General features: G+C 45.4%; 1 protein-coding gene across 2 annotated transcripts in view; it reads right to left on the minus strand.

Moving 5' to 3' along the window:
- Positions 1 to 26730, minus strand: part of GUCY1A2 (guanylate cyclase 1 soluble subunit alpha 2) — a 176553-nt gene that overhangs the window by 35012 nt on the left and 114811 nt on the right. For both annotated transcript variants that reach the window (XM_079973698.1, XM_079973699.1), the window contains exon 6: positions 20709 to 20852. In XM_079973698.1, the coding sequence (XP_079829824.1) occupies positions 20709 to 20852 (144 nt within the window). The remainder of the gene's footprint in view (positions 1 to 20708; positions 20853 to 26730) is intronic.

The following is a 26730-nucleotide window of genomic DNA, read 5'->3' on the forward strand; positions in this document are numbered from 1 at the left end:
AAATTATGATGATGATCCCCCCCCTCAGGTGGAATCAAAGGTCTGCTCTGAATCACACTGGATGGGTACAGAGTCCAGGAGACCCCAGAGGGTAGCCCCCACCATTTCCTCCCAAGGTGTGGAAGGAGACCAGCAGTAGGGCAGGACGATATATCAATATATTGTCCAAAACTGGCTTGAAATCCATATCATGATATCGGTTTCATAATTTTTGACCTGGCCATTTATTGCAAATCATGATGTGTGTTACGGCTGGGCGATATATCGTCCCAAACCCGCTTGAAGTCCATATCATGATATCAGTTTTAGAATTTTTGGCCTGGCAATATATCACGACTCAGGATGTGTGTGTGCGTGCCATGCAAAAATCACACTGTGGGGAAAACTGTGAAGCCAGCCAATGCCTCTACATGGCTATATCCTTATTTCAGACCTTGTGATATATCAGCATATTGTGATGTATTGCGATGCTGAAAACCAGATAACTGAAAACCCAGTCCTAACCAGTAGCACCTCCTAATCACCAAGAGGGCACTGTAGAGGCAGCAATGGTGGGGCTGCTGAGAAGTATGCCCAAGCCATTTCTGCCACCACAGCAGCAGCAGGAGCACAGCCCATGCATTCCTTGGAGGCTGGATCTGCTGTCCTGTGGATCCTGCCCCCTGAGGCAGTCGCCTCACCTTGCCTCATGGGTGGGCCAACAATAACCAGACGTCTGTGTTCAAGTGAAGAATGTTGCACCCACTTCGGGAGAAAACACACCATCTTATGAACATTCCTTTCTAAAATCTTCACCTGTACTATTTTTTAAAGTCACAAATATTTCATTAAAGCACCTGCATACTAAATTAAAGCAGCCGGGGTTGCAATAACTTAAATTCCACCATTACGAATGGATTCCCTAACAGCTAGCTTGCTAATCAATTTGTTTTCATGCCAGATACCATCCAGTTAATTGCTGAAAATTCAAAGCTCATGAAAACTTGTGTTTCAGACCCCTGCTGGGGAGGGGGGAGTCTCCTGATGCAAACAAGCCACTCTCTGTAAAGTGGGGGAGGGGAGATCCTGCCTATACAAAAATATAAAAGGAAGAGGGAAATAAAACAGATATGATAATTTCTGCAATTCTGATTTCTCAAACTGTGTGGAGTATTGCAGCACAGTAGGTTTATGCGTAAAGTTTTGCATTATTGCTTCCTTTCCTTTTCGTTCTGATTGTAAGCTACTTTGGAGGGATATGAACCCAGAAAAGCAAGCTAAAATATTTCAAATAATTAAATAAACCATTGTGGCCTGAACCAAGTGTTAGAAGTGTGGTAAATAGGCAAGTCATGCATGGTTCCCAAGATAACAGTGAAAACCAGGAAGGAAAATGCTGGAGAATGGAAGTGTCTATTCATATTCCAACTAGCATTTGAACTGGGGGAAGCACCCCAGCTTCAGCGGTGCTCTGTTTAGCATCTTGAAAACAAACTTGAGAGAAATACCTAGTGTCAGGGACTCAGCGGGAGCGCAGGGAGGAGAGGAGATGGAGAGCGAGGGGGAGCCATCCGAGGGCAGCGTAGGAGAAGATGACAGCAGCCCGATAGATTCCATGAGCCTCTCCAGCGAATCGGAAGATTCACAGAAGGGGGCGCCGATGGGCAGGGCAAGGGGGGACCCAAGGGGGACACCCCAGAAGCAAGGGGCCAGCGGGGACTCCCAGAGCACCAGTTGCAAATCAGGACCAGCTTCCCCACCAGAGCGTAGTGGGGGGGAGGAGTCCCAGGTATCAGAGCCCACATATGCACCACCAGTGAGAGAAGATGAGTCAGGGTTGACCACGCCTCCATCGGAGAGCGAGTTAACGGTCAAGAGGAAAGTTGCAGGCTGGGCGCGCGCGCCAAGTTCAAAGGTACAGGTGAGCGGCACAGAAGGTAGCCCGGATAGGGAACCAGGTCCTAAAGCCCGCCGGAAGGAGGGGGAAGAATCATCAGGGTCAGCGTCAGAGGAGTCCAGAAAGGATGAAACCCTAGCGGGCAGGAGGGCCCAGAGGAGAAAGGAACTTAGGAAGAGGTGGAGCAAAGCGAGAGTGTTAAACTGGTGTGGAAGGGGCGGAGACTCAGACGGGACTTCGCCGGTCTAAGGTCGAGACGTAGAGCTGCGCGCTGCGGCTTTAAAATGGAAACTGAACCTCAATAAAGACTTTTGTACATAACTACAGCCTAGCGTTGGTCCTCTGTGAGCTGGGACCTGGAGGCAGCTCTGACACCTAGCTATGTCTATGGTCCTCCTTATATGCTTTGTTGATGAATGACAAATTAACTAGTAAAAACTCCATTCATAAGTCTTTCATGGGTTCGGCCAGCCAGTAGGCACACAGTGATGTGCGTAGAACAAAAAGCCCAGAAGTAGGGCCTGCCCACCCTTGAAGCAAGGTGAGAGGAGCAAGCTCCGGGGAGTTGGGAGGGGCGGCAGATCTGTGCCCACAGCCACCCACTGCTCATTGCTGCCTCCCACTCCCCTCTGGGAAGTGGGAGATGCAGCAGTGAGAGAGGTGGCTGATGGGGAAAGCACTCAAACCAGTCCCTCTCTCTCTTTGCTGCATCTCCCTCCTCCCTGAGAGAAACGCGGCTGCTGTGAACCAACCCACGCCCCTCTCTTCTACTCAAGGGAGTTAGTAATAAATAATAATAATAATAATAATAATAATAATAATAATTTATTTATACCCCACCCATCTGGCTGGGTTTCCCCAGCCACTCTGGGCGGCTTCCAACAGAATATTTAAATACAATAACCTATTAAACATTAAATGCTTGCCTAAACAGGGCTGCGTACCTTCACTTTCCCCCTTTATTTCTGATGCTGATACCCACTCCTCCCCCACCCCCCATGGGCAGCTAGACTGGTGCCTGGGAGTGGCTGCCTCGATCATATAACACTGGCCCTGAAAGACCTACATTGGCTGCCAGTACATTTCCGAGCACAATTCAAAGTATTGGCGCTGACCTTTAAAGCCCTAAACGGCCTCAGCCCAGTATACCTGAAGGAGCGTCTCCACCCCCCATTGTTCAGCTTGGACACTGAGGTCCAGCTCCGAGGGTCTTCTGCTGGTTCCCTCACTGCGAGAAGTGAAGCTACAGGGAACCAGGCGGAGGGACTTCTTGGTAGTGGTGCCTGCCCTGTGGAACGCCCTCCCATCAGATGTCAAGGAAATAAGTTAAGGTAAAGGGACCCCTGGACGGTTAAGTCCAGTCAAAGGTGACAATGGGGTTGTGGCACTCATCTTGCTTTCAGACCGAGGGAGCTGGCATTTGTCCACAGACAGCTTTCTGGGTCATGTGGCCAGCATGACTAAACCGCTACTGGCGCAACGGAACACCGTGACGGAAACCAGAGCACACGGAAATGCTGTTTACCTTCCCGCCACAGTGATACCTATTTATCTACTTGCACTGGCATGCTTTTGAACTGATAGGTTGGCAGGAGCTGGGACAGAGCAACGGGAGCTCACCCTGTTGCTGGGATTCGAACCGTCGACCTTCTGATAGGCAGGCTCGGTGGTTTAGACCACACCGCTACTTGTGTCCCCTGTCAAGGAAATAAAAAACTATCTGACTTTTAGAAGACATCTGAAGGCAGCCTTGCTTGGGGAAGTTTTTAATGGTTGATGTTTCATCGCTTTTTAAAAATTATTATTAATAATTTGTTGGGAGCTGCTCAGAGTGGCTGGGGAAACCCAGCCAAATTCCAAAGCTGATTTTTCACCTCCCCCTCCCCCCATTTCCAATATTCCCCAAGTGAAAACCAGTATGGGGAAGAAGCTTGGAGCAAAGATCAGCATTGGGAGTGAGGCAGGGGCATGAGGAGCCAACTGGAAGCGAGTCCTGGTTTGAAGATGATCTTAGCAAGTGTGTGGTCCATGAAGAACCACAAGAGGGGAGTTGCTAATGACAATGCCTTATGCAAAGCATGAATAGTTTAAATTAATTAAATAAGTAAATGCTTGCTTGGATACTTCTGTGGTTATATAGCCACTCCACAAAAGTAACTGGGTTGAAATCGAGGAAACACTGTGAGCCAAACAAAGACAGGTGCGGTTTGGAAAAGTATTAAGGCTTGCACATGCGTTGGCAGAAGGGTCCCCTGCTGTCCTATTATAGGTTTATTCTACAGAAGTTCTCGTAACATCTTTGGATTTAGTTTCATTTTTCTCACGCACAGCACTACTACGTCACACAAAACGGCCTTTCCGGGAGCCGAAGGGTACTTTAGGCTCTGTCCGACTGTGTACAAACAATCCAGCCTTTTCCAACTGGTTTCCTAAGAGGGTACAGAAAAATTGGGCCTGAGGAACCATTCTAAGATCCATCCTCACTCCAGGCACAATCTAACAACTTTAATAAACTGAAAGACTCCCACTGGCTTCAGTGAGCCCTGTATCAAGTGAAAATAGGAAGCTCACACCAGGGTTGGTTGCAATTCACACCTAAGCTGGTTTCGTTCCAGATGACAGAGGAAAGAAATATGAGCCCCTGTCGGGAAATTCGTATTATCTTGTTATATGAATTTTAAGGTCTTATATATATATATAAAGTAAATGTTCATAAATGTACCAAGCAAGCACATACATAAATGTATAGACCACATGTCTGAGACCCACAGAAAAAGCCCTGAAACCATTTGTCTCTCCCAAATGACCTCAAATGTTTCTCTACAAGGTCAAAGGAAATGGGGAGCCTCCCCATTGTCTCTTTGCTCCATCACCAGAAACTAAGCACCATCACCAGAAACTATTTTCTTGCTTTAATTTCTAGCCACCAAATTCTTTTTTTTTTTAACCACCTTTGGGGTTTCCTTACATGCAATCGCATATATTAAAAAATGTAATTTGCCCCACAAATAACCCTCCCCCCTCCCAAAAGACACAAAGGGAAGACGCACAAAGTTAATATACTTGGGCTTCGCCCAAAACTATCTTGACCTGATTTCCCAGGCCTTTGATCAGCTACCTTGTTCATCTGTACTCCAGAAGCACAAAATAAATATAGAGATTAGACTGAAGTTAACACAGCATGCTCTCTGGGGGGATGGGGGGGGTGGGAACAGCAAGATGAATGAAAACGCCGATTTGGCAGCGGATACACTGACAGATGATGGTGTGGCATGTCTCTAACTTCCTTGTTTGTTATTGCTCTGCAGCCACCCTTTAATGCCACTAATTGGGCACAATTGGTAGCTTAAAGGACCCAGATGCCTCTCTCTCCAGTGTGCTGCACTGCCATGATCATTATTAACGTTTATTGCCTGCCTGGGCTCTTATCTGGGCTTTGCTTTATTTGGAACACTGCCTGGCGATTTCTCCTCCTAGAAGTCATTTCCTTCTCATTCTGGGTTGGTTTCAACAAGATACGCGTTTATTTTTAGGAGGAACAAATTGAGGTTTGCCAAGGCAATAACAGGCCCGCTTTCCATGAGCAGCGCAGGACGCTTCTGAGGGAGCTTCCACACCAGCTGTGCACGGAGCATCCAAGCAGATGTGTTTGCACAAAGCTTGCACCAAAGTTATACAGTGTGCCTGATCATCCTAATAGGCTTGCATGGAGGCTATAACCAATGTGTCCAGCATTTGCAGACCCTCCAAGTGTCCCTATTTTCCAGGGACAGTCCTGGATTTGCAGAAGCTGTCCCAATTTCTGATATAATAAATAATAATAATAATTTTTTATTTATACCTTGCCCTTCCCGGTTCAGAAAACCAGGCTCAGGGCAGCTAACAACAAATTTAAAACACTTAATTGATGCAACAACAAAAAAAACAGCTTAAAAACAGTACAAAACATGAATAACAATAAATTCAGAATTCAAAAATCAATTTAGGGAGAAAATTCATCCAATAAACATTACGTGATCACCAGGGCTTGCTGGCTAAATTAGTCCTATTTGGGTCAGCGAAGAGACCAGGGGAGAATTAGCTGTGGGATCCCAGAGTGGGTAATCTTCATAAAAAAGGGGAGGGGGAGGGAAGGAAGGGGAATAAAAGATCAGGCTAAGTTCAAATTGAAAGTCAGGCAGAATAGCTCTGTCTTACAGGCCCTGCGGAAGGAAGTTAAATCCTGCAGGGCCCTGGTCTCATGGGACAGAGCATTCCACAAGGTTGGAGCCATCACTGAGAAGGCCCTGGCCCTGGTGGAGGATAATCTGACTTCCTTAGGGCCCTGGACCTCTAAACTATGATTATTCATGGACCTTAAGGTCCTCTGTGGGGCATACCAGGGGAGGCGGTCCCGTAAATATGATATGATCCCAGAATATCCTGTTTTTCCTTAGGACATCCCTGTTTTCATTAAAGAAAAGTTGGAGGGTATGGTCAGACATCCCTATTTTCTTCAGAGATATGTTGGAAGGTTATGGAGTTATGCGACCTCTGAGCCAAGAGATAAGTAACTATACAACCTTTAGAAGCCATCTAAAGGCAGCCCTCTATAGGGAAGTTTTCAATGTTTAATGTTTTATTATGTTTTTATATATGTTGGAATCTGCCCAGTGGCTGCGGCAACCCAGTCAGATAGGCAGGGTAATAATAAATAAATAAATAAAGGAATAGGATGCCCCTATTTTTATTGGATAAATGTTGGGGCATTTTAATTGGAGTTAGTTCCCATAAGAACAAGGCCTGCATTTTAAAAGGCTTCAGATAAAGGTATGCTACAATACATGGCCAGCAATGGGAAGCATCTTAATTGGTTATACATCGTAAGAACGAATATATTAACAATTGGCAAACAGATACAAAGGTGTTAATTTGCTGATTAAAAGGTCCAGCGATAGAGTGTGATTCAGCTCCATTAAAGCCAGTGGGAGCTTTGCCATTGAGCTCAGCAGAACACAGCTCGTACGCTCAGCTGATACTTCTTTTCACAATTCAACTAAAAGTGTGCAAATATCATTCTTAACAGAGGATACATTTATGACTTATGATGAGTGAACTCCACTCACTTTTATTCAAAATCTGAGAAGTGTTGCTGGAAAACTCTGAGGAAGAATACCTCTCTCTCTCTCTCTCTCTCAAAAAAAAAAAATGTTTTGCAATTCATTGCACTACATGAAATTGGATTAAAATCTTATCGGTACTGCAATTTGCATTGAATATCAAGGCAAGGAAGTAATTTTTTTCTTTTTGCTCTAAAGCTTCTAAAGAGGTCATAAAAACATATGCTGGGGAGAGCTAGCTAAGTCAGTAATAACAAGCTTACTGGCTGACTGGGTATAGAAGCTTATCTGAGCTAGTTAAACAAGCTTTGAGGACTCCAGCTTCGTTATTATTTTTCTGAAGACTTCAGTGTGCCCCCTGATCTCTAGAGAATAGTTAGCCAATATAAAACCCTCCAGGTGGTGTGAACCATTCAGAACTACCATAGCCTGCATGGACGATGGGTGTTGCAGTCCAACAACTTCCAGAGGGCCTCGTATTGGCATCCCCTGCTCTAGAGCCTTTAAACACTGCCCCTTTTGGCGGAGAAGATTTGTTCTCTTGCTTAGCTCTGTGTGAGCAGAGCAGAACAAAACAACCTCAGAACTCCAGTTGTGCTATGGAAATGGCAGACATGGGAAGGGTTTTAAAGTACCGTATTTTTTGCTCTATAAGACTCACTTTTTCCCTCCTAAAAAGTAAGGGGAAATGTGTGTGCGTCTTATGGAGCGAATACAGGCTGTGCAGCTATCCCAGAAGCCAGAACAGCAAGAGGGATTAATGCTTTCACTGCGCAGCGATTCCTCTTGCTGTTCTGGCTTTTGAGATTCAGAATATTTTTTTTCTTGTTTTCCTCCTCCAAAAACTAGGTGCGTCATGTGGTCTTATAGAGCGAAAAATACGGTAAGTTGAAAGAGAGCGCCACCTGAATCTCTTCTTAATATAATCTTGGTTTCTAGTTGCAAGTGGTTAATGAGCAGTTCATCTGGCAATATATTCCCCACAGCAGATAAAAACAATGGCTGATACTAGAAAGGTATCAAGTCACGGAGAGCAAATAACTCCAGTGTTCGTGACAACATTGTTAGACCATGCAGACACATCTGTCTAGGATTAAAGGATTTCCTATAATATTGTGTTTGAATTATTATTTATATTTGTCACTAAGAAAAATGGGTCTCAAAGCGACGTATGGTTTTGTTTTTTAAAAAAACATACAATAACAAATTTAAATATATCCAAAGGTTTAAAGAAAACATTAGCTGAAAGTGCCCGTCCTGAAAGAGCACCCTATCCTACCCTACTAAAATATCAACACCAATCAAGAACAAAATGGCTGGGTGAATATGGACATCTTCACCTGGCACCCAAAGGTGGATAGTGATGGCATTAGGCACACATTCTGGGGAGATGCTGTCCAAAGCCCAGCCTGGCTGCGCTCTCTCTCTCTCTCTCTCTCTCTTGTATAATCATCCACAAAATCAGTTCCAGGTTGCTGAGCCTGAGTACTGGGCCCCGTGGGGATCTACTGGGGTTTGGATCCTGCCAAGCCAAAGCTACTGTCCTCCGGTCCTGTTTGGGGGCCTTCTTAACAGTGGAGTACCCCCCAACCCCCGCCCTGCACTCTCCCATCTGCCAACAAATGCTAACTGAGAGGCCACTCTGCACAATCCTATCGCCCTCTCCTCAGCCATCAACATGCGGGAGAGTAGGACTGCACTCTTAGAACTTATTGAAGCATGTAACTTTACTCCTTTTTTGATTAAGAGGAAAGGCTTGAGAACTGCGATATCTCTAGCTGTGCTCCCAGCGGTTGAGATCATCTCTCTCCTCCCTACCCCCAATCTCTCAGGAAGAGAAGCTGAGGCATTTCAATATTCTGCCCGCGTCTTTATTTATAGCAGGGAAAGCATTCAACCCTCAGGTTACTACATCATTCTGAAACAGATGGATGTTTTTCATCTTGTCAGCTTCAAACCCAAGGCCGAGTGGCACCCTCCGCTCTCCCAAGCCCCCGCTGAACTCCCAGCTAATTCTCAGAACTTGTGCCAACCTGCGTTCTTAAAGCGGCGAATTTATTTATGGCGCTGTATTAGAAAGGCATATTCCTTCTAGCATGAGAGATGATAGCTTGGAAGGCAGAGGATCCTAAAACCCTTCTGTGAAAACAAACTGCACCTCAAGAAAGATGAGAACGGACAAACTTTCCTTTGGTGCACTGGGGACCCTGGTTTGGAACATCTAATACACTTGACAGGGTATTAATATCAGGATTTATTGCTACTCAGACCTGGAACCTGGCTGCACTCCCTTCCGCCCAGAAGTTATCTGCACCACCTGCAACCCTGAGGAGTTGTTGTATCCATACATTCCTGCCCCAGGAATGGAAGCCTCAACAACAGTTGCCTAGGCTCTTATCAGCTTGACACACACCCACACACCCACACACCCAACATGCTGTTGTCACCTTTAGGGCCGCAACACCAGAGAAGATCACAAGCAAGCTATAAGCTTTGAGGCACCAGAGAAGTTCCTAGATACCTATATGTAAGGCTACTTGAGAGGAGGGGGAAGCATGTACAAGTGTGGATCAACCTGGCCAAGAGCCAGAAAGGAGTGGCACCTCCAGCTCCTAGAAATGTAGGAAGCCGCCTTATACCAAGTCAGACAATTAGCCAATCTAGCTGAGCACTCAGCTACACTGATTGGCAGAAGCTCTCCAGGATTTCAGACAGGAGTCACTCCCTGAAGTACCTGGAGATGCTGAGGATTGAACCTTTTGGTTGAGCCATGCCTACCTGCCCTACACCTAATGTCAGCTGATTTACTGCACTAGAAAAGTGCCACACTTACTTCCCCTCCTCCATGTACAGTGGTACCTCAGGTTACAGACGCTTCAGGTTACAGACGCTTCAGGTTACAGACTCCGCTAACCCAGAAATAGTGTTGGTTTCTGTGTGTTGCCATTGTGCAGTGCTCTTGGAGTCACAAGACTCTGTTTACATTCCAGGGATTCCAGACTGTTGGAAGTCTCACGGAAGACAGGAGACGGATGTGATGTTACTGGTTTCCTGTTCCTTTGTTTTTCAGTTGCTCTCTGCTTTCACAGAGAGAGGATGTATTTTCTTTTCTGTCTGTGTAACTAGAAATAAAACTCTTTAGCAATGTAGCTCATAAACTTCTTGTCCTTCCCTGTGCTGGATACTCTGCGTAATGAGGGAATGTGCCTGCAGTCTTATCAGAGGCTCAGGTCGTTAATCACGTCAGAGGACTCGGACCTCGGGTTGAGAACTTTGCTTCAGGATGAGAACAGAAATCATGCAGCGGCAGCGGGAGGCCCCATTAGCTAAAGTGGTATCTCACGTTAAGAACAGTTTCAGGTTAAGAACAGACCTCCAGAACGAATTAGGTTCTTTACCCCGAGGTACCACTGTAGTTTGATTTCACATTGTGCGGCCACCTGGTGTCATTGTGATGCCAGGTAATTGTCAGGTGGGCAGCCCTGACCGCTTGTCGCACTGGGCAGAAGGTGTGTGTGGAGAGCAGGATCTGCCCCATAGTTTAAAAAAGTATTCTTATCTCATCATTTCTAACTAGCCTCCTTTGAATCAAAACGTCACGGACAGGTTGGAGGAACCAGCTGGGCAACACCTGAGGGAAGAAGGCTCAGAGCCCGGGGATTGGTGGTGGGATGCCGATACGTGGTCAGAGGGAGGAGAGAGAGACTAGGAAGAGGAGGAGGTGTTGGAAGCTGAAGAGGTATCAGGGCTTAGTGAGCTGGGAGAGGCTGTGGCCAGAATCTGAGGCAGAAACAGAAACAGAAGCAGGAGAGTGGGAAGAGGCCAAGAGGCAGAGATGAGCCAGGCTGGTGAAGAGCCACGGGTGTCTCCCCTTCTTGCTGTGACAAGCTCCCGTCCCCTCTCCCAGAACCAGAAGAGGCATAAAAGGGGCAGGGGAGAGGTTGGCTTCATGCAGGCGCAGTCTCTGACTGCTTGGGAAAAGATGAGAGAACTTAAGACGGCTGTGGAGAGGCAGGGACTTTCAGCCTCGACAACTGACCCATGGGGCAAGACCTACTGGGTCTGTGCAGAGCGTGTTCTTGCTAATAAAGAATTAGCTCCAACTTGAACGACGTGATTTACTGCTGGCTCGCTCCCTGTCACGAAAGTGCTTCGTAGGAAGGTGCCACAAGCCGCGAAAAGTAGGCATTAATGGGGGCTGAACTCTGATTTGTGCATTTCGGCAAAGTGTGAAGATGCTTTGAAACATCACCAGAGCACTGCGGTGTGAACCCATGGGAATTCCACTCCCGCAATGCTGGATCAATAGGTGAAGGTCATCTCCCTCTAGCCGCATCAGTTACAGGACTATGCGCACACTGTATAACTGCGAAAGGATGAAGTAGGTGTGCTCTCTCTTGGCCCTAAAGCCAAGACATCATCTTCTGCTTCCATAGGGATTGTACATTTCAGCACCTTCTCCCACACAGTGCTATGATTTAATAGCATCTCTGGCCTTGAGTAAATAAATGCCTTTGCTTCCGAATGCAGACAGGACTGTTATTTGTTTTCCCCCCATGTTCTCTCCCCACCCACCCTGGTTCTTACTCATGAAATGCCAAAGATGAATAGGGAACTCCTCCTTCCAATACTAACACTGCTGGAGAGAGGACTCTGCAAAGCTCTTTCAAAATAGAAAGCAAATCAAAAGACAGTTGCAAACAGTGCACCCCTGGAACAGTTACAACTTCAGGGCCCTTTGGGAAGGACCATGATTCAGGGGTAGAACATGGGGCAGCTGCATATTCCTGCCTTGCAAGGGGTTGGACTAGATCAGGCATCCCCAAACTTCATCCCTCCAGATATTTTGGGACTACAACTCCCATCATCCCTGACCACTGGTCCTGTTGGCTAGGGATCATGGGAGTTGTAGTCCAAAACATCTGGAGGGATGAAGGTTGGGGGTGCCTGGACTAGATGATCCTCAGCGTCCCTTCCAACTCTACGATAACATGAGTCTATGTGCTTTGCATGCAGAAGCGAGAATTCTGAAAGATGGCTGTGTTTCGGTTCTCGTACTGTTTTGGGAAATCGGAACTTGGCAAGTTTACCTTTAAATGTGGACGGAATCAAATCTCTCTCCCTGTATCTAGGGCTGGCTTGCCACATTTTGAAGTCCGTCAAGTAAAACACACTGCCTTCTAAATAGGGGCCTTCTTAACTCCAGAGTCTAAAATTAGTTTGAAAGGATCTCAGAACGGCTCAAAATGAGACGCAGAGGAGTATTTGCGACCCCAGTTTAAGCTTCCCGCCATCAATAAGAAGAGCAGAGACAGTATTTTTGAAAAATAGCGCGCTCATCACAACCAGCCTGTACTGCAAAGCTACTGGGGAGTGTGCCTGCTCTCAGTTCACGAGAATCATAGGATTATAGAGTTGGAATCTCAAGGGTCATCTAGTCCAAGCCCCTGCGATGCAGGAATCTTTTGCCCAACGTGGGGCTCAAACCCACAACCCTGAGAGTAAGAGTCCCATGCTCTACTGACTGAGCTATCCAGGAGTGAAGCAGCATTCAGTCTGTAGCATTCTAGAGTTCAGTTGATTCCAGGGTGGTTTGTTGTTGTTGGTTTGGTATAACGTGCCCCAGAATCCCTTGCAACACACACCATTCCCTCGGCAGTCACATGGCAAATGATTCCTGAAAGTTAGACACTTAAAAAAACCACTATGAACTATATTATGTAAGCATTTATGCCAGGTTTTTTTTTTTATATAGGGGGGAGAGAGCAATACTCTAGTTTTATCTGAAGAAGAATTATGTGTGAATGGAAAACTTGCATTTTGAACGATGTTACACAGAACTAATTCTGTGAGCTTATTTCTGTGGAGAGGAAAAATGTTACCACCAACTCTTGGATCGCTAACACCAAGAAAGGAAGCTCCAGAGCGGGGGGGGGACGGGGGACGGACGAATCTGGTTATATAACCACATTGCTGAGGCATTAAAAACATGATTAGTTGTTCCATATGCAAATGTACTCTTTTGCTGTAATGTTATTGCGCAAAATGACAAATAATTTCTCATTTCAGGCGAGCCACCCTGAAATAGGCTATTTTGTAGCTTTTGGGGAATGATTTACACATTAGAAAGGAGAAAAAAGAAAGGAGAAAGAAAAAGAGAAGTTGCTAGGATACTGGAAGGAAGATTTCCACATACTAGTGATGGAATTATCAGCAGAAACGCAGGGCTCAGCTTTTCTGGAGGAGAGTAATGTTTGGCATAACTGTACACAGCTCAAGTGATTTAAGCACCCTCATGTCAAGTCGACCACCTGCAACCCTAGCAGGCGGAAATAAACATTCAAAGAAAGGTACAAGATTATGAAGAATGTTGCTTCGACATAAAAACGTACCTGTGTCTTTTTCTTTTTATATCTTAAAATGTACCTGCAGGCATCTAAGCCAGAAGTTCCATCAACCATCTGAGGAAATATGGCTCCACGAGATTAAAGAGAGGAGCCATCAAAATTTGAGTAATGTAAAATTCAAGGCAAATTTGGAAGGGTTCGCTGAGACAAGACAGAGGTAAATTTTTTCAGGAAAGCCGAATATATATATATGTATGTATGTATGTATGTATGTATGTATATGGGACGCGGGTGGCACTGTGGGTTAAACCACAGAGCCTAGGACTTGCCGATCAGAATCTTGAAGTATGGGTCCCCCCAACAAAATTTAAAATTTGGCTTTGTAATTCGGAATTTATGTGATGTGTTTTAATTTGATGTGATTGGCCAGTTAATAAAAATTATTTTAAAAAAACAACAACAGAAGGTCGGCGGTTCGAATCCCCGCGACGGGGTGAGCTCTCATTGCTTGGTCCCTGCTCCTGCCAACCTAGCAGTTCGAAAGCACGTCAAAGTGCAGGTAGATAAATAGGTACTACTCTGGCGGGAAGGTAAATGGCGTTTCCGTGAGCTGCTCTGATTTGCCAAAAGCGGCTTAGTCATGCTGGCCACATGACCCAGAAGCTGTACACCAGCTCCGTCAGCCAATAAAGCGAGATGAGAGCCGCAACCCCAGAGTCGTCCGTGACTGGACCTAATGGTCAGAGGTCCCTTTACCCTTTACATGTATGTATATAGTTATGCACACTGAATTCCGCAAGGCAGAGGGTTCTAGGTTGGTGGTTTTCAAACTATTTTCTGATTAACTCTGAGTTCCTTAGGGGCTCCTCAACGAAAGCCCAGATCGGTAATAGCGAACCAGCTCCCCTGTATCTACCATTTCCCTGCACTGTGCATTTACAGAGAACTGGAAGGTATGTTTGAGGTCACTTCCTTAATTCATATGGAACACTACTGTTGCACAACAAACCTGTATTCCTATGAGACCTGAGTGTGCATACCGAAACATGCTATAATCCACAGGTAGGGAACCTTTTTTTTTTGGCTTGAGCATCACACTAGCTCTCAGGACTGGGATGAGCAAAGCCTTTTTCAGCCTTGCTGGATATAGGACCATATTCTCCCCAGTCCATTTGATAAGGGCCCCGTACATTTTCAAGAGCCCTTTACTGAGTGCTCCAGACATCCACAGTGTATCTGCAGGATGATGGTGCAACTCAACATCACTCTATGCCAACACAACACCAGTTTTCTACAGCACAGAAGAACTAATTGCTGAATGGAAAACTCTATGTTGTGCCTTGTAAAGTCAGCAGGTCTACAGGTATCTGGGATTAATGACAGTCTCAGAGTAGACCTGCAGAAGTTAATCGGATGCAAGTTAGTCCTTAAGTTTGGATCCAATACATTCTATACTGCAATTATTTCCAGTTTTAGACCAGTGTTTTAAATATTAAACTTCTTTTCATAGAATCATAGAATCATAGAGTTGGAAGAGACCACAAGGGCCATCGAGTCCAACCCCCTGCCAAGCAGGAAACACCATCAGAGCACTCCTGACATATGGTTGTCAAGCCTCTGCTTAAAGACCTCCAAAGAAGGAGACTCCACCACACTCCTTGGCAGCAAATTCCACTGTCGAACAGCTCTTACTGTCAGGAAGTTCTTCCTAATGTTTAGGTGGAATCTTCTTTCTTGTAGTTTGGATCCATTGCTCCGTGTCCGCTTCTCTGGAGCAGCAGAAAACAACCTTTCTCCCTCCTCTATGTGACATCCTTTTATATATTTGAACATGGCTATCATTTTATTTTATTTGGTAGATTTCTTTGGTGCAAGGTAAAAGTACTTTTAAAAGTAAAAGAAGAAGAAGGACGAATAGTTTGACGATTCATATAGAATCTTCATATACATTTCCCTGTTCATTCTGATCGCAGGTCTCCATACTATTCAGTGTGAACTTCTCCCACATTAAGAAGCACATTTTAAAGGAGGTTTGGGTTCTCTTTCACCCACTCCATGCCCTGCAAGCCTTCAACAAGGAAGACTGCACACAACAAATCTGCATAATTGCAGAGTTAATTTTAGAAGCACATGCAAATTGACGTTTGCTTTTCCTCTGCGCCTGCTTAGTTTTTCGCCTCGCTCCTCAGACCCATTAGTGCCACCTTAACTCACTAAAAAAAATTGCAAATAATTATTGAGACTTAAAGGAAAAACTCTCTTTAGTCAAGAATCTCACTGACGTAGCCAGCATGACTAGAAACCTCAAGCCTAAGCTTCATACGTCAAATGCTCAGTGTCTCCCAGCAAACTGAGGAGGCGACTTGCAAATAGCGTATTTAATAAAATAACTATCACAACAAGTCCTCGTTTTTTGAATTTTTCATAGCACTGTACGCAGCAAGAATATTAAGACAATGACAAAAAAAAAAACAACTTTACAAAGAGAGTTAAAAAAAACCAAATCCCCAAGCTGCAGAATGTCCCGCGAATGTCACATACAGGTAAGTTGTGTAATGATGCTACATTATGCAGAACCCATTAATGAAACATTCCTTTCTTTTGCCTATTCTTCAGAGATCCCTCCACAAATTTCCAGGAGTGGCTGGCAGATTCGCCACTAGTTCACTCATTTTCGTATAGTGCCCCCACCCCACCCCAGTCCCAACTTGGTACCTGGGGCGGTTCAGGAAAACAACACGGCACCTGCAGTATATTGATATGTTTTGCTGTGCCGCTGCTACAGGTAGCAGAGAAGAGTTAAAAACAGGTGCCTATGCATTTGATGCTGCCGCTATTTTTAAAGGTAGACAGCAGCTACTTTAAAAATTAAATAAAGAGCCAGAAGACACCAAAGAAAGGTGGGCAGACCTCTGTTGGGGGCCGTTGCTGGGCAGGGAAAAGTGAAATGATGCCACTAGGGACGTGGGTGGCTCTGTGGTCTAAACCACTGAGCCTTGGGCTTGCCGATCAAAAGGTTGGCGGTTCGAATCTCCGTGACGGGGTGAACTCCCATTGCTCCTGCCAACCTAGCAGTTCGAAAGCACGCCAAAAAGTGCAAGTAGATTAATAGGTACCGCTCTGGCGGGAAGGTAAATGGCATTTCCGTGTGCTGCTCTGGTGTTGGTGTTCCATTGCGCCAGAAGTGGCTTAGTCATGCTGGTCACATGACCAGGAAAAACTGTCTGTGGAGCGGACAAACACCTGCTCCCTCGGCCTGTAAAGCGAGATTAGCGCCACAACCCCAGAGTCGTTCACAACTGGACTTAATTGTCAGGGGTCCCTTTAGAGTGAGGTCTAAATTTAATCCTCCTCAACCTAATATCCCCACAGCCATTGATCCCATTTGTATAGTTCCCACCTGTCAATAACATGTTGTTATTGAAGTTATCCATCTAGCAAGATTGTAAGACTAGAGCTATGCAGAATTAAAGAAACACCTCCCTCCCTCCCTATTTTTTGTTTCACCAGAGCATGAGTTAATTGGGCAATAGTTTAAGCGTGCTTTTTTAAATGTACATCCAAAAATTACCTTTAATTTCAATGGATTAAATATGCTAAATGTGGCAGAGGCAACAATATCTCTCTCTTTCACTCTGAAGGTCAACATTCTAGAGAATTCCTATTAGCTCTGCCTATTAACATTTACTTCTGCTAGACTACAAGGAATAAAATTGGGGAGAAATACAGGGTATGGCCGTGCCAAAGTTAAGTACTTTAAAAGCCACTGAGTTCAGTTTGATCATCCCTGAACTCTCCTATTGAAATCAATTTAAAACTGCTTTCCTTAGCCTCAATGGTGTTCCAATTTGCTGTTTGAGGATGTACAGGGAAGCTTAAAATCAATACTTTCGAGAAACTACAGCTACCTTGTATTTTAGCGCAAGGTCAATCTATTGAAGGCTTCTCCCCAAAATAATAAACACCAATTTTATAGACAGGGACAAATCTCAGAGTTCTTAACTTGGTTTTCAGTCAATCCCCAGTCAAAACCAGCCAACGATGTGATAATAATGGAATTACTTTTATTCCAACAAACACAACTCCATTACTAGATGTTAGAGGCAGGCATTTTCAGCTTACAGTTATGAAAAACCAGGTCCCTGGATAACCAACAAAGGAGATTGTGGATGTGTGTGTCTGTGCAGACAATGGAGATGCAAATCTGGGCATGCATCCCTTTCCATATTGCAGTGTTCATCAGGAGCCACTGAACCGGCTGGACACAGAACCACACAGTTGCAGATGGAGATGTCTGTGCACCTGCAACACTGGGAGTGGATCAGGGTCATTATGCCCACTATTTCATCTGTTTGTCCAGATGTAGGAAGGTACAAAGCTAGGGAAGAAAACGGAATTTACAGTTTTTATCATTATCTCACACTTTTTTTCTGAGACGCATTACATACCCTTCAAATGTCCAGGGACAGTTCTGGGATTACAGAATCCATAACGGTTTCTGATTAGATCCTGGAATGCCCAGGCCAGGTATTCCTGTTTCGTCCCCTCCTCATCTCGGAGGGGAGAACAATTAAAAGTGGTGTGTGGGTGGGTACGAAAATGGAGTACTGTTTATACTCAAAATATAATACCGGCACAAAATGAAGGAAATAGTGAAGCTGAATAGTGAATTTCTCCCCCATTCCTAGATAGTGGTAAACACACACACACATGCAACTCAAGTCCAGAGGGAAAAGGCGAGATATTGGCACTCCTCTGAGGCATTTCCAGACATTTATCATTCTAGCAGAGGAAGTGGAACAGAGAATGTGAGAAGATCTTGTCTGCATTCCTTGCATTTATTCAGTAACAGCTTAGCACCATGTTTCTAGAAGAACTGGAGGCAAAACTAGGAACCACTTCATCTATATGGTATCTCCTTTTCTGAAATCCAGCACATCAGGCGCACCACTGCATTGTCAGTGGTTGGTTCTTAGCTTTTCAGCCTCCCAACATGATCCCCACAAGAGTCAGTGAAGAGTTACATCTCAGGAGAAGATGGCTCCATTAGTGTCAAGATCATGCAATTATGTCTGTTCTTTTGAGTGTTGGGGAAATTTAAAAGTGGGGGGGGGGGAGCTGGAAAATTATTTTACAATCTGTATTGCAAGCTCCTTAATGAATTCAAACTTTAATGATCTGTAGTTTATTATCTCTCATGGAAGGTCTTGCTAGCAAGTGCTTGCTGTTAAATTAGGTGCTATCATTACCCAAGAAAGGTGCACAAAACATTGCAGCAATTAGCAACTGGGGATGCCAAAGTACCACGGGAAAAGAAAACTAGCTACACCTACACAATTGAGTTCTCTCAAGGGGAACTTGACCTTGTAGCTGATCCAGCCATGGCTCTACCTGAACCACATCAGATGACACATACGATGCCTAATGAAAGGCTTTAAATGTATCTCCAAGACAGTTTAGCATCCAAAAACTTTCCCCCAGGCTTAGTGAAAGATATTGCAAACAAAGCACATTGTGTATTTATTTTCCCAAGAAATGGATAAGCTAATTTCAGTGCAGATAAGCTCTGTGTTGTCATGCTCCAACGTAACTGGGAATGAAGCATCTGCCTGGGGGACGAATGTAACCAGCAATACATCATGTTGGGCTTATCAGAAAATCATGCTCTACTCAGTAGATGTAAAGGGACGCCGCAGCTCAACATTTGGACTGACGCGGTTCAAAGCAAGAGGAAATACTATCTCTTTTCCATGCTATCTTTATGGCTTGTACTTCAGGTAGAGAGAATGGAAAATGGATCACTTGCTTGACATGATAGCCAGCCGCTGAGCAGTGGAGATTTCAAAGTGGAAAACTTTGTGCCATGTTTTATTTCTCATGTTTTAACCAAGAATGCCCCTGGAAATGACACCACATTGTAATGTAATGTTGTTCTCATTGGACCATTCTCTATGAAGAATGCCACATTGACCTAGGAGCAAAGCTTTTCTTTAAAAAAAAAAAAAAAGTATATGAAAAATTTATTCCAAACCCTGAAGAGCATTCACATCTAAGGGAGTGCTTTTGCTTAACCTCCACACCCCAAATGCAAATAATTAAGAAAAGATGGGGGGAAGAAATGGGGGGGGGGAGAAAAGCATGTGCCCAACACTATCATAAAAACATTAGGGGGGTGTATATCCTTACCGCCTAACAGGAGTGCTCCTATTCAGGGTTCTGGCCAACCATGCTGTCTACTGTAAGTTTTCAGTATCTCAAGTAGGCTTTCTTATCCTTTCCATTTCACGCCTTTCCTTCCCAAATGACACAGCATTCTCTGGCACCTCATGTCCACTGAGCATGCTCAGTCTGCACTAGGCTGTTCGGACAACAAGCAAATGCTGATACAGTTTCATTTCCCATTGGCTCCATGTTTGTCTCCTTTCTTGTTAGTACAGGGGCACCGAGTTTGCCATAAGAGGGAATGTGGGGTTGTTACCAGCTGGTCAGATGGAAAGCAGATGGAAAATTGATCTTTCACTCATAGAGTAATAAAGTGAACTGCCATGGATGCTTTAGCTGACATTCCTGCATTGCAGGGGAGTGGTCGAGATCACCCTTGGGGTCCCTTCCAACAATTCTATGATTCTGTGTGGGGCTTGAACCCACAAACTTGAGATTAAGAGTCTCATGCTCTACCAACTGAGCTATATGAAAATATGTAGGGTCCATCCTATTCTCTTGGTTGCAATCTGTTTTAACTCCTCTTAATACAGTGGTACCTCAGGTTACATACACTTCAGGTTTCATACGCTTCAGGTTACAGACTCCGCTAACCAAGAAATAGTACCTCGGGTTAAGAACTTTGCTTCAGGATGAGAACAAAAATCGTGCTCCGGCGGCGCGGCGGCAGCAGGAGGCCCCATTAGCTAAAGTGGTGCTTCAGGTTAAGAACAGTTTCAGGTTAAGAACAGACCTCTGGAACGAATTAAGTTCTTAACCCAAGGTACCACTGTATTGTATTTTTAAATTGTCATAATTTGCCCTGGCACCTTAGGGTAAAGGGTTGGTAATAAATTATTATTCTTATTTATTAAAAGATAAGTTTGCAGGTTCCTAAAACCAGGAACCATTGAATCCTGAATCTCATTTCCCACAGTAGCCAGCCAGATGCCGCCAGAAGCAAGGCATGAAAGCAACATCCTGTGGCTTTGCTCCCCAGCAAGTGGTATTTACTGGTATACTACTCTTGGGGATGGAGGTTCCAATCAGCTATCGTGCTTTGCCTAACACCTTGCTGACCTACACTCTGTAAGGGCTATAAGTTGCACCCAGGGCAATTCAACTGTGCCTGTGCTACAGCTGCTTTCCTTTCGATTGCTCAAGATGCAGAGCAAGTAAGTTTACCTTAATAGGTCTTCCGTCTGGTGTAAGCACCTCCTCTGACAGCTCCATCATCTTCAGGGCCATCAGCGCGATGGGCTTTGCGTGATTTAGGTTCTGTCTGTGGAGCCCTGCTGCAACACAGTACGCATCACCTATTGTTTCCACCTGCAGCAATCAGACAAATCAAATGCAAAAAAAATATGATAATGAGCCATGAACTGGTACCATTAAGTCTCTGCAATCACTGAATGTTGTTTCAAAACATGTCAGCACAACATCAATAAGATAAGCTATTAGACAACTGAGTATAATTACCCCCAAGTTTGCAAACAGCCACCATCAAATCCTGACACCTCATTGCACAGTTGTTCATTATTAGTGAGCGCAAAATCATTAGAATTGAGGACAACTTATGCCACCAAGTGGGTTGTAACAACAGTGAACCATAAGAAAGTGGGGTTTTTTCTGGATCAGGGAGCCTACTGCAAATGTGCAGGTGGGGGAGAAGGTGCCACTGCAGTTTGTCCTCTTGTAGGATAAGAATTGTAGATTAGTACCTATACAATCTGTACATCTTCTACACTAAAGCAATCTGACACTTACAGACTGAACATAGAATTTCTTCTACCTCTCTCGCAGCAGTAGAATTCAGGGGCTCTGGTCACAAATGCAGTTGCCATGAATGCCAGAGCAGCTGCCCCACTGAACTCTGGTGAGTTCATCTCTAGCAACAGCAAATGATCTGGCAAGAATAATGCTCTGGTAGCCTTCAATGTTTCCTATTCTTTGGCTCATTGATACCAATTTTAAACATATGGAGATCCACGAAGCAGGAGACATCACTCTGAAGTAATATTTGGGGTGGGTGAGTGGGACCAATTATCTTATCTTTGATAGTGAAGGATTGCAGACAAGAAAGAAAGAAAGAAAGAAGGAAGGAAGGAAGGAAGGAAGGAAGGAGAGAGAGAGAGAGAGGAGTACCCTGGATTGAACACACATCATATTGATGTTGTGGACTGGCTGGACCAACTGGGGAACCCCCAAGGGATGAAGCCTGGGAAGTGGTAGCGAGATGACGATGAGTTGGTGAAGAGAGAAGAGGGAGGAGGAGGTGTCAGAAGCTGAAGAGGCAACAGGGTTTAGTGAGCAAGGAGACTCTGTGACAGAGAGAAGCCCAGAATCAGAAGAGGAAGTAGGAGAGGAGGGAAACCAAGAGACAAAGATGAGTTGGGCTGGTGAAGAATCGACAGTATCTCCCCCTCCTGCTGCTACCAGCTCCCCTCTCTCCTGGTCTCGCAGAACCAGAAGAGGCATGAAGAGGGAGGAGCAAAGACAGTCATCCTGGCAGAGTCTCAGATTGCTTGGGAAGGTCCCGGGAGAGGAAGCTATGGCAAAGCAAGGATATTCAGTCTCAACTGCCTCATAGGGGCATGGCCTACCAAGAAGAGTTGCTGCACTCATTAGGCATAGCACTCCTGAGCAGATTCTGTTTCTTCTAATAAAAAGTTTACTTCACTTACTCTGTGTGATTTATTGCTGACCCGCACCTGACACCCCCAGTTAACATCTGAGGGCTTGCCGATTAGAGAGAACAGGGAGGAAAAGAACCATGTAGATGGAGACTAGCTATTTCTTTTCATATTTTTTAAAATCTATTTTATATTAGAGATTTCTTGGTTTACAAAAGTATGTGCAATGTCTCTTTTTTCAAGTTACATTTTCTACAGATCAGTTTCATTTGTTGAGACATTAGTGTTACATTTATTGAGCGCCTAACTCAGGGCTCTCCAGATTGCTGCTTTTTCTGCAGGTGTATTCAGCAACGTATCATTGGCACCATATCACTGCATTGGTGGGTAGATATAGTGGAGCATCCTTACATCATTCCTCTTTATTAGTTTTGCTATAATGCACTCCCACTGTTCACATATTATTGCTGTCTTGAGAGGGAACTCTTGCACAGCAGTGGGACAGAACAACAACATCACTAGAACTTTTGATGTACACAAAATTTCAGGATGCCCGCGGGAATCCACGAGACACACGCTGACTGGAGATGAAACAGGGTGTCCGTTGCAAAACTTCTGCAGACACAAACATTACTGAAAGCAGGTTTGCTTATAAGCGCCTCGATACCATCACCAGTGCAAATCCTCATGATGCACAAGGGACGGGTTTTCTGGAAGGGTTTAAAACTGCAGACGAACAGAGGAAATGTTTTGTGAAATGCTAACAATAACATTTGAAAGATCATCCTGCTTGTTCTCAGAGAAAAGCAAAGCATACGTGACAGCTGGCAGAAGAACCACCTTTGTCAAGCAAATGCTTGATGGGTTTTACAGCCTGATCTGCAAGTTTTGTCCCACTGAGTTCAGTGAAGCCGATGCTCAGGTAACAGTCTTAGAGGAAAACAATGAGGAGTCGACGTTTGTAGGCAGGAACAGAGGATGTTGCTTTAGAACTGGGGGTTGCCATGAGACTTTCACATAGTTGCCTATGTATGCCCTAAGCAGGGTTGCCAAATCTTGAAGAGGAAAAAAAGAGGACAGCCTGAGCCACAGCCAGCCTGAGACAAGGAAAGAGGTGTGCGGGCATGTGGGACCACAGCTGCCAAGCCCACATGACTGTTTACCCAGCTCAGACTGGAAGCAGCTATGGTGTGCAGAGCAGCCCAAGCCCACCCCCAAGCCCCTCCAAATAACCCCCCCCCCAAAAAAAACCAGACTTCCTTTAAAATCTTCCTGGGTGGACATGTTGGCCCCACAAAAGAGGACATGTCCAGGTTTTCCTGGACATATGGCAACCCTAGTCCTAAGTCTCTGTCCCACTGACGGCACAACTTACTCAGCACAGACTGCGAACTGGGTAGTTGAACCCCAATGAATTTTAAAGCACAATCACTTTTTGACCACAGATCTATTTGGTGCCCAAGAAAATAAATAAGGGAATTTGTTTCAGAATGAAGGATACAGTGGTACCTCGGGTTACAGACTCTTCAGGTTACAGACGCCAGTGGCGTAGCGTGGGTTGTCAGCACCCGGGGCAAGGCAAGTAATTTGCGCCCCCTAACCCATGGATTTGCACACCCTAACCCTAACCCCCAGATGTTGCGCCCGGTGCGGCCGGCCCCCCCTGCACCCCCCACGCTATGCCACTGACAGACACTTCAGGCTACAGACTCCGCTAACCCAGAAATAGTACCTCGGGTTAAGAACTTTGCTTCAGGATGAGAACAGAAATCGCGCAACAGCAGCGCGGCGGCAGTGGGAGGCCCCATTAGCTAAAGTGGTGCTTCAGGTTAAGAACAGTTTCAGGTTAAGAATAGACCTCCAGAATGAATTAAGTTCTTAACCCGAGGTACCACTGTATATTGTGTGTGTTTTTAATGTTGATGCATAAAAGAAAGATAAAAACAGAAACCTCAGGCATGAACTAGTGTTATATTAGAGGTGGAAGATCGGAAAATATCTTATAACAAGCCATACCAACTGGCTATCTAGCTTAATACTGTCCACACTGATTGGCAGCCGCTCTCCAGGGTTTCAGACAGGAGTCTCTTGCAACCATCCTGGAAAAGTTGGTGACTGAACCAGGGACCTTGTGCATCATGAACAGCATATGCTCCACCACCCAGCTATGATCCTTCCACTTGTGGAAGAGATGTCTTGTGTCAAATAGCAGCATTTCCAATTGTTGCTCTCTCCTCCGCTTCCCTCCCCTCCTCTTTTGCTTTAAAATACTGGCTTGAAATAAGCCTCAAAATGTAATCACAGGGGGCCACACTTACAGCTTGTCTGATGCATGCCTTTCGCGGCAAAAACCAGACAAGCCCGGTGCACTGAAAAGAGCAGCTGCAGAGGGAATATGCTGCTATTTTGGCCTGGCTTCTCGCAGCAGGATCCCTGTAAAAGCTTAATAGACAATTTGGATTATAACTGTTGCAGCTGAGGACTCAACACTACTCTCCACCCCCACCCCACCACAAAATGAACAAGCTTGCAACGTCTCTCTCTTAATCCAAGCTTAAATCCCACCGATGCTATAAAATTCAACAATGTAAATGAGGGGGGAAAGCATTTTACTGGGGGAGGGGTAGAACGGACACACACTGCCCACTTCGCAATTCAGTATCTAAGCTTCTTCCGATTACAGGACAAAGATTTGAGGCTGATACTAGAACAGCATGGACGTTTGACTCCAGGTTGCAAATTTAAGAAATGCTGCGTTTTGCATTTGTCAACTTTCCAGTTCATCTTGAATTATTTTAATTATTGCACCATCATTGTACATGCTGCTTTACAAAGTAATGTAACCAAAAAATCATAGCTGGCTCCTTAGGGAAGGAAATGCAAAAATCCATAGTAGGGCAATCCCACTATTAGGATTAACCAAAACGATCTCCCTAGTGTGTGGTGTGATGCCTAACCAAGCTGCCCCTTAATACCAGCTGTGCCTGTTAGAGGACCTGAAATGGTGGAAGCAAAGAAAGTGAGGAAGCTTAAGGGACTTCAGGTGAGTCTGCAGTCCAAGGTAGGGAAGGCTAGGCTGAGTTGAGCTCAATAATTCCCGGCTGTAACTGAAGATGATTCAGTTGCCTAATGGGTTCTTCTAAGCTCAATGCACACCCAGACAATTGCTGCACACATATGCAAGAGTTACAGCTATAGGGACTAGAAAGCTAAAGAAAAGTGGGAAAGGCAAAGCTGATTTGATACCAGGGAGTTGTTCACAGTGCTGAAGAAGGTTTGCTGACACTTAGAGCTCTGGGGCGCTGTGGTCTCAACCACAGAGCCTTGGGCTTGCCGATCAGAAGGTCGCCAGTCCAAATCCCCGTAACAGGGTGAGCTCCCATTGTTCGATCTCAGCTTCTGCCAACCTAGCAGTTCGAAAGCACGTCAAAGTGCAAGTAAATAAATAGGTACCGCTCTGGCGGGTAAAGTAAACGGCGTTTCCGTGCACTGCTCTGGTTCGCCAGAAGCGGCTTAGTCATGCTGGCCACATGACCCAGAAGCTGTACGCCGGCTCCCTTGGCCAATAAAGTGAGATGAGCACCACAACCCCAGAGTCATCCGCGTCTGGACCTAACGGTCAGGGGTCCCTTTACCTTTACTACTGCATACACCTTGGGTGGCATTTGTTCCATCATGTGACATCTCCTTGTAGGTAGCTTCTGGGGAGGATGAAAAACCACAGGGCTTGCAAATCACATTAAAGACAACCTCTTTCACCTGCCCTTCCCCCCCACTCACCTCCATTTCCCTCCTGACATGCCTACGGTAAAAACCATTCAACCTCTACTCTGGCTCACATCAGATGTTTTGGAAGGCAGTGGGATATTTGCAAAACTGCTAAATAGAGGCTGTTAGCCATGATGACTATGTTCTGCTTCTATGGGCAAAGAGCTCTTGTGCTTGGGTCCCCACTGAGGAGATTTCACCCCTCCCATATCCAAGAATCTGCTGATGTTCTCTGCTGATTCTCCAGAGAGGAGGGGGCGGTTTCTGCTCTCTACTTATTCCGCTCCAGCCTCACATCAAAAGGAGAGAGAGAGACTGAGTGTTAGTGAGAGACTGTGTGTGATCTCTGTATAGATAAGGTTGCTGCTAAGAGCAGCTGCAGACACCCAGTGAAGTTCAGCATTTTCGTTTAGACCTCATTTAGCTCTGTATATAGTTGTGTATTAGGGACGCAGGTGGCGCTGTGGGTTAAAGCCTCAGCGCCTAGGACTTGCCGATCGAAAGGTCGGCGGTTCGAATCCCTGCGGCGGGGTGCGCTCCCGCTGCTCGGTCCCAGCGCCTGCCAACCTAGCAGTTCGAAAGCACCTCCGGGTGCAAGTAGATAAATAGGGACCGCTTACCAGCGGGAAGGTAAACGGCGTTTCCGTGTGCGACTCTGGCTCGCCAGAGCAGCGATGTCACGCTGGCCACGTGACCCGGAAGTGTCTCCGGACAGCGCTGGCCCCTGGCCTCTTGAGTGAGATGGGCGCACAACCCCAGAGTCTGTCAAGACTGGCCCGTACGGGCAGGGGTACCTTTACCTTTAC

The sequence above is a fragment of the Podarcis cretensis genome, assembly GCF_951804945.1.
Source record: "Podarcis cretensis genome assembly, chromosome: 4".
Taxonomy (NCBI): Eukaryota; Metazoa; Chordata; class Lepidosauria; order Squamata; family Lacertidae; genus Podarcis; species Podarcis cretensis.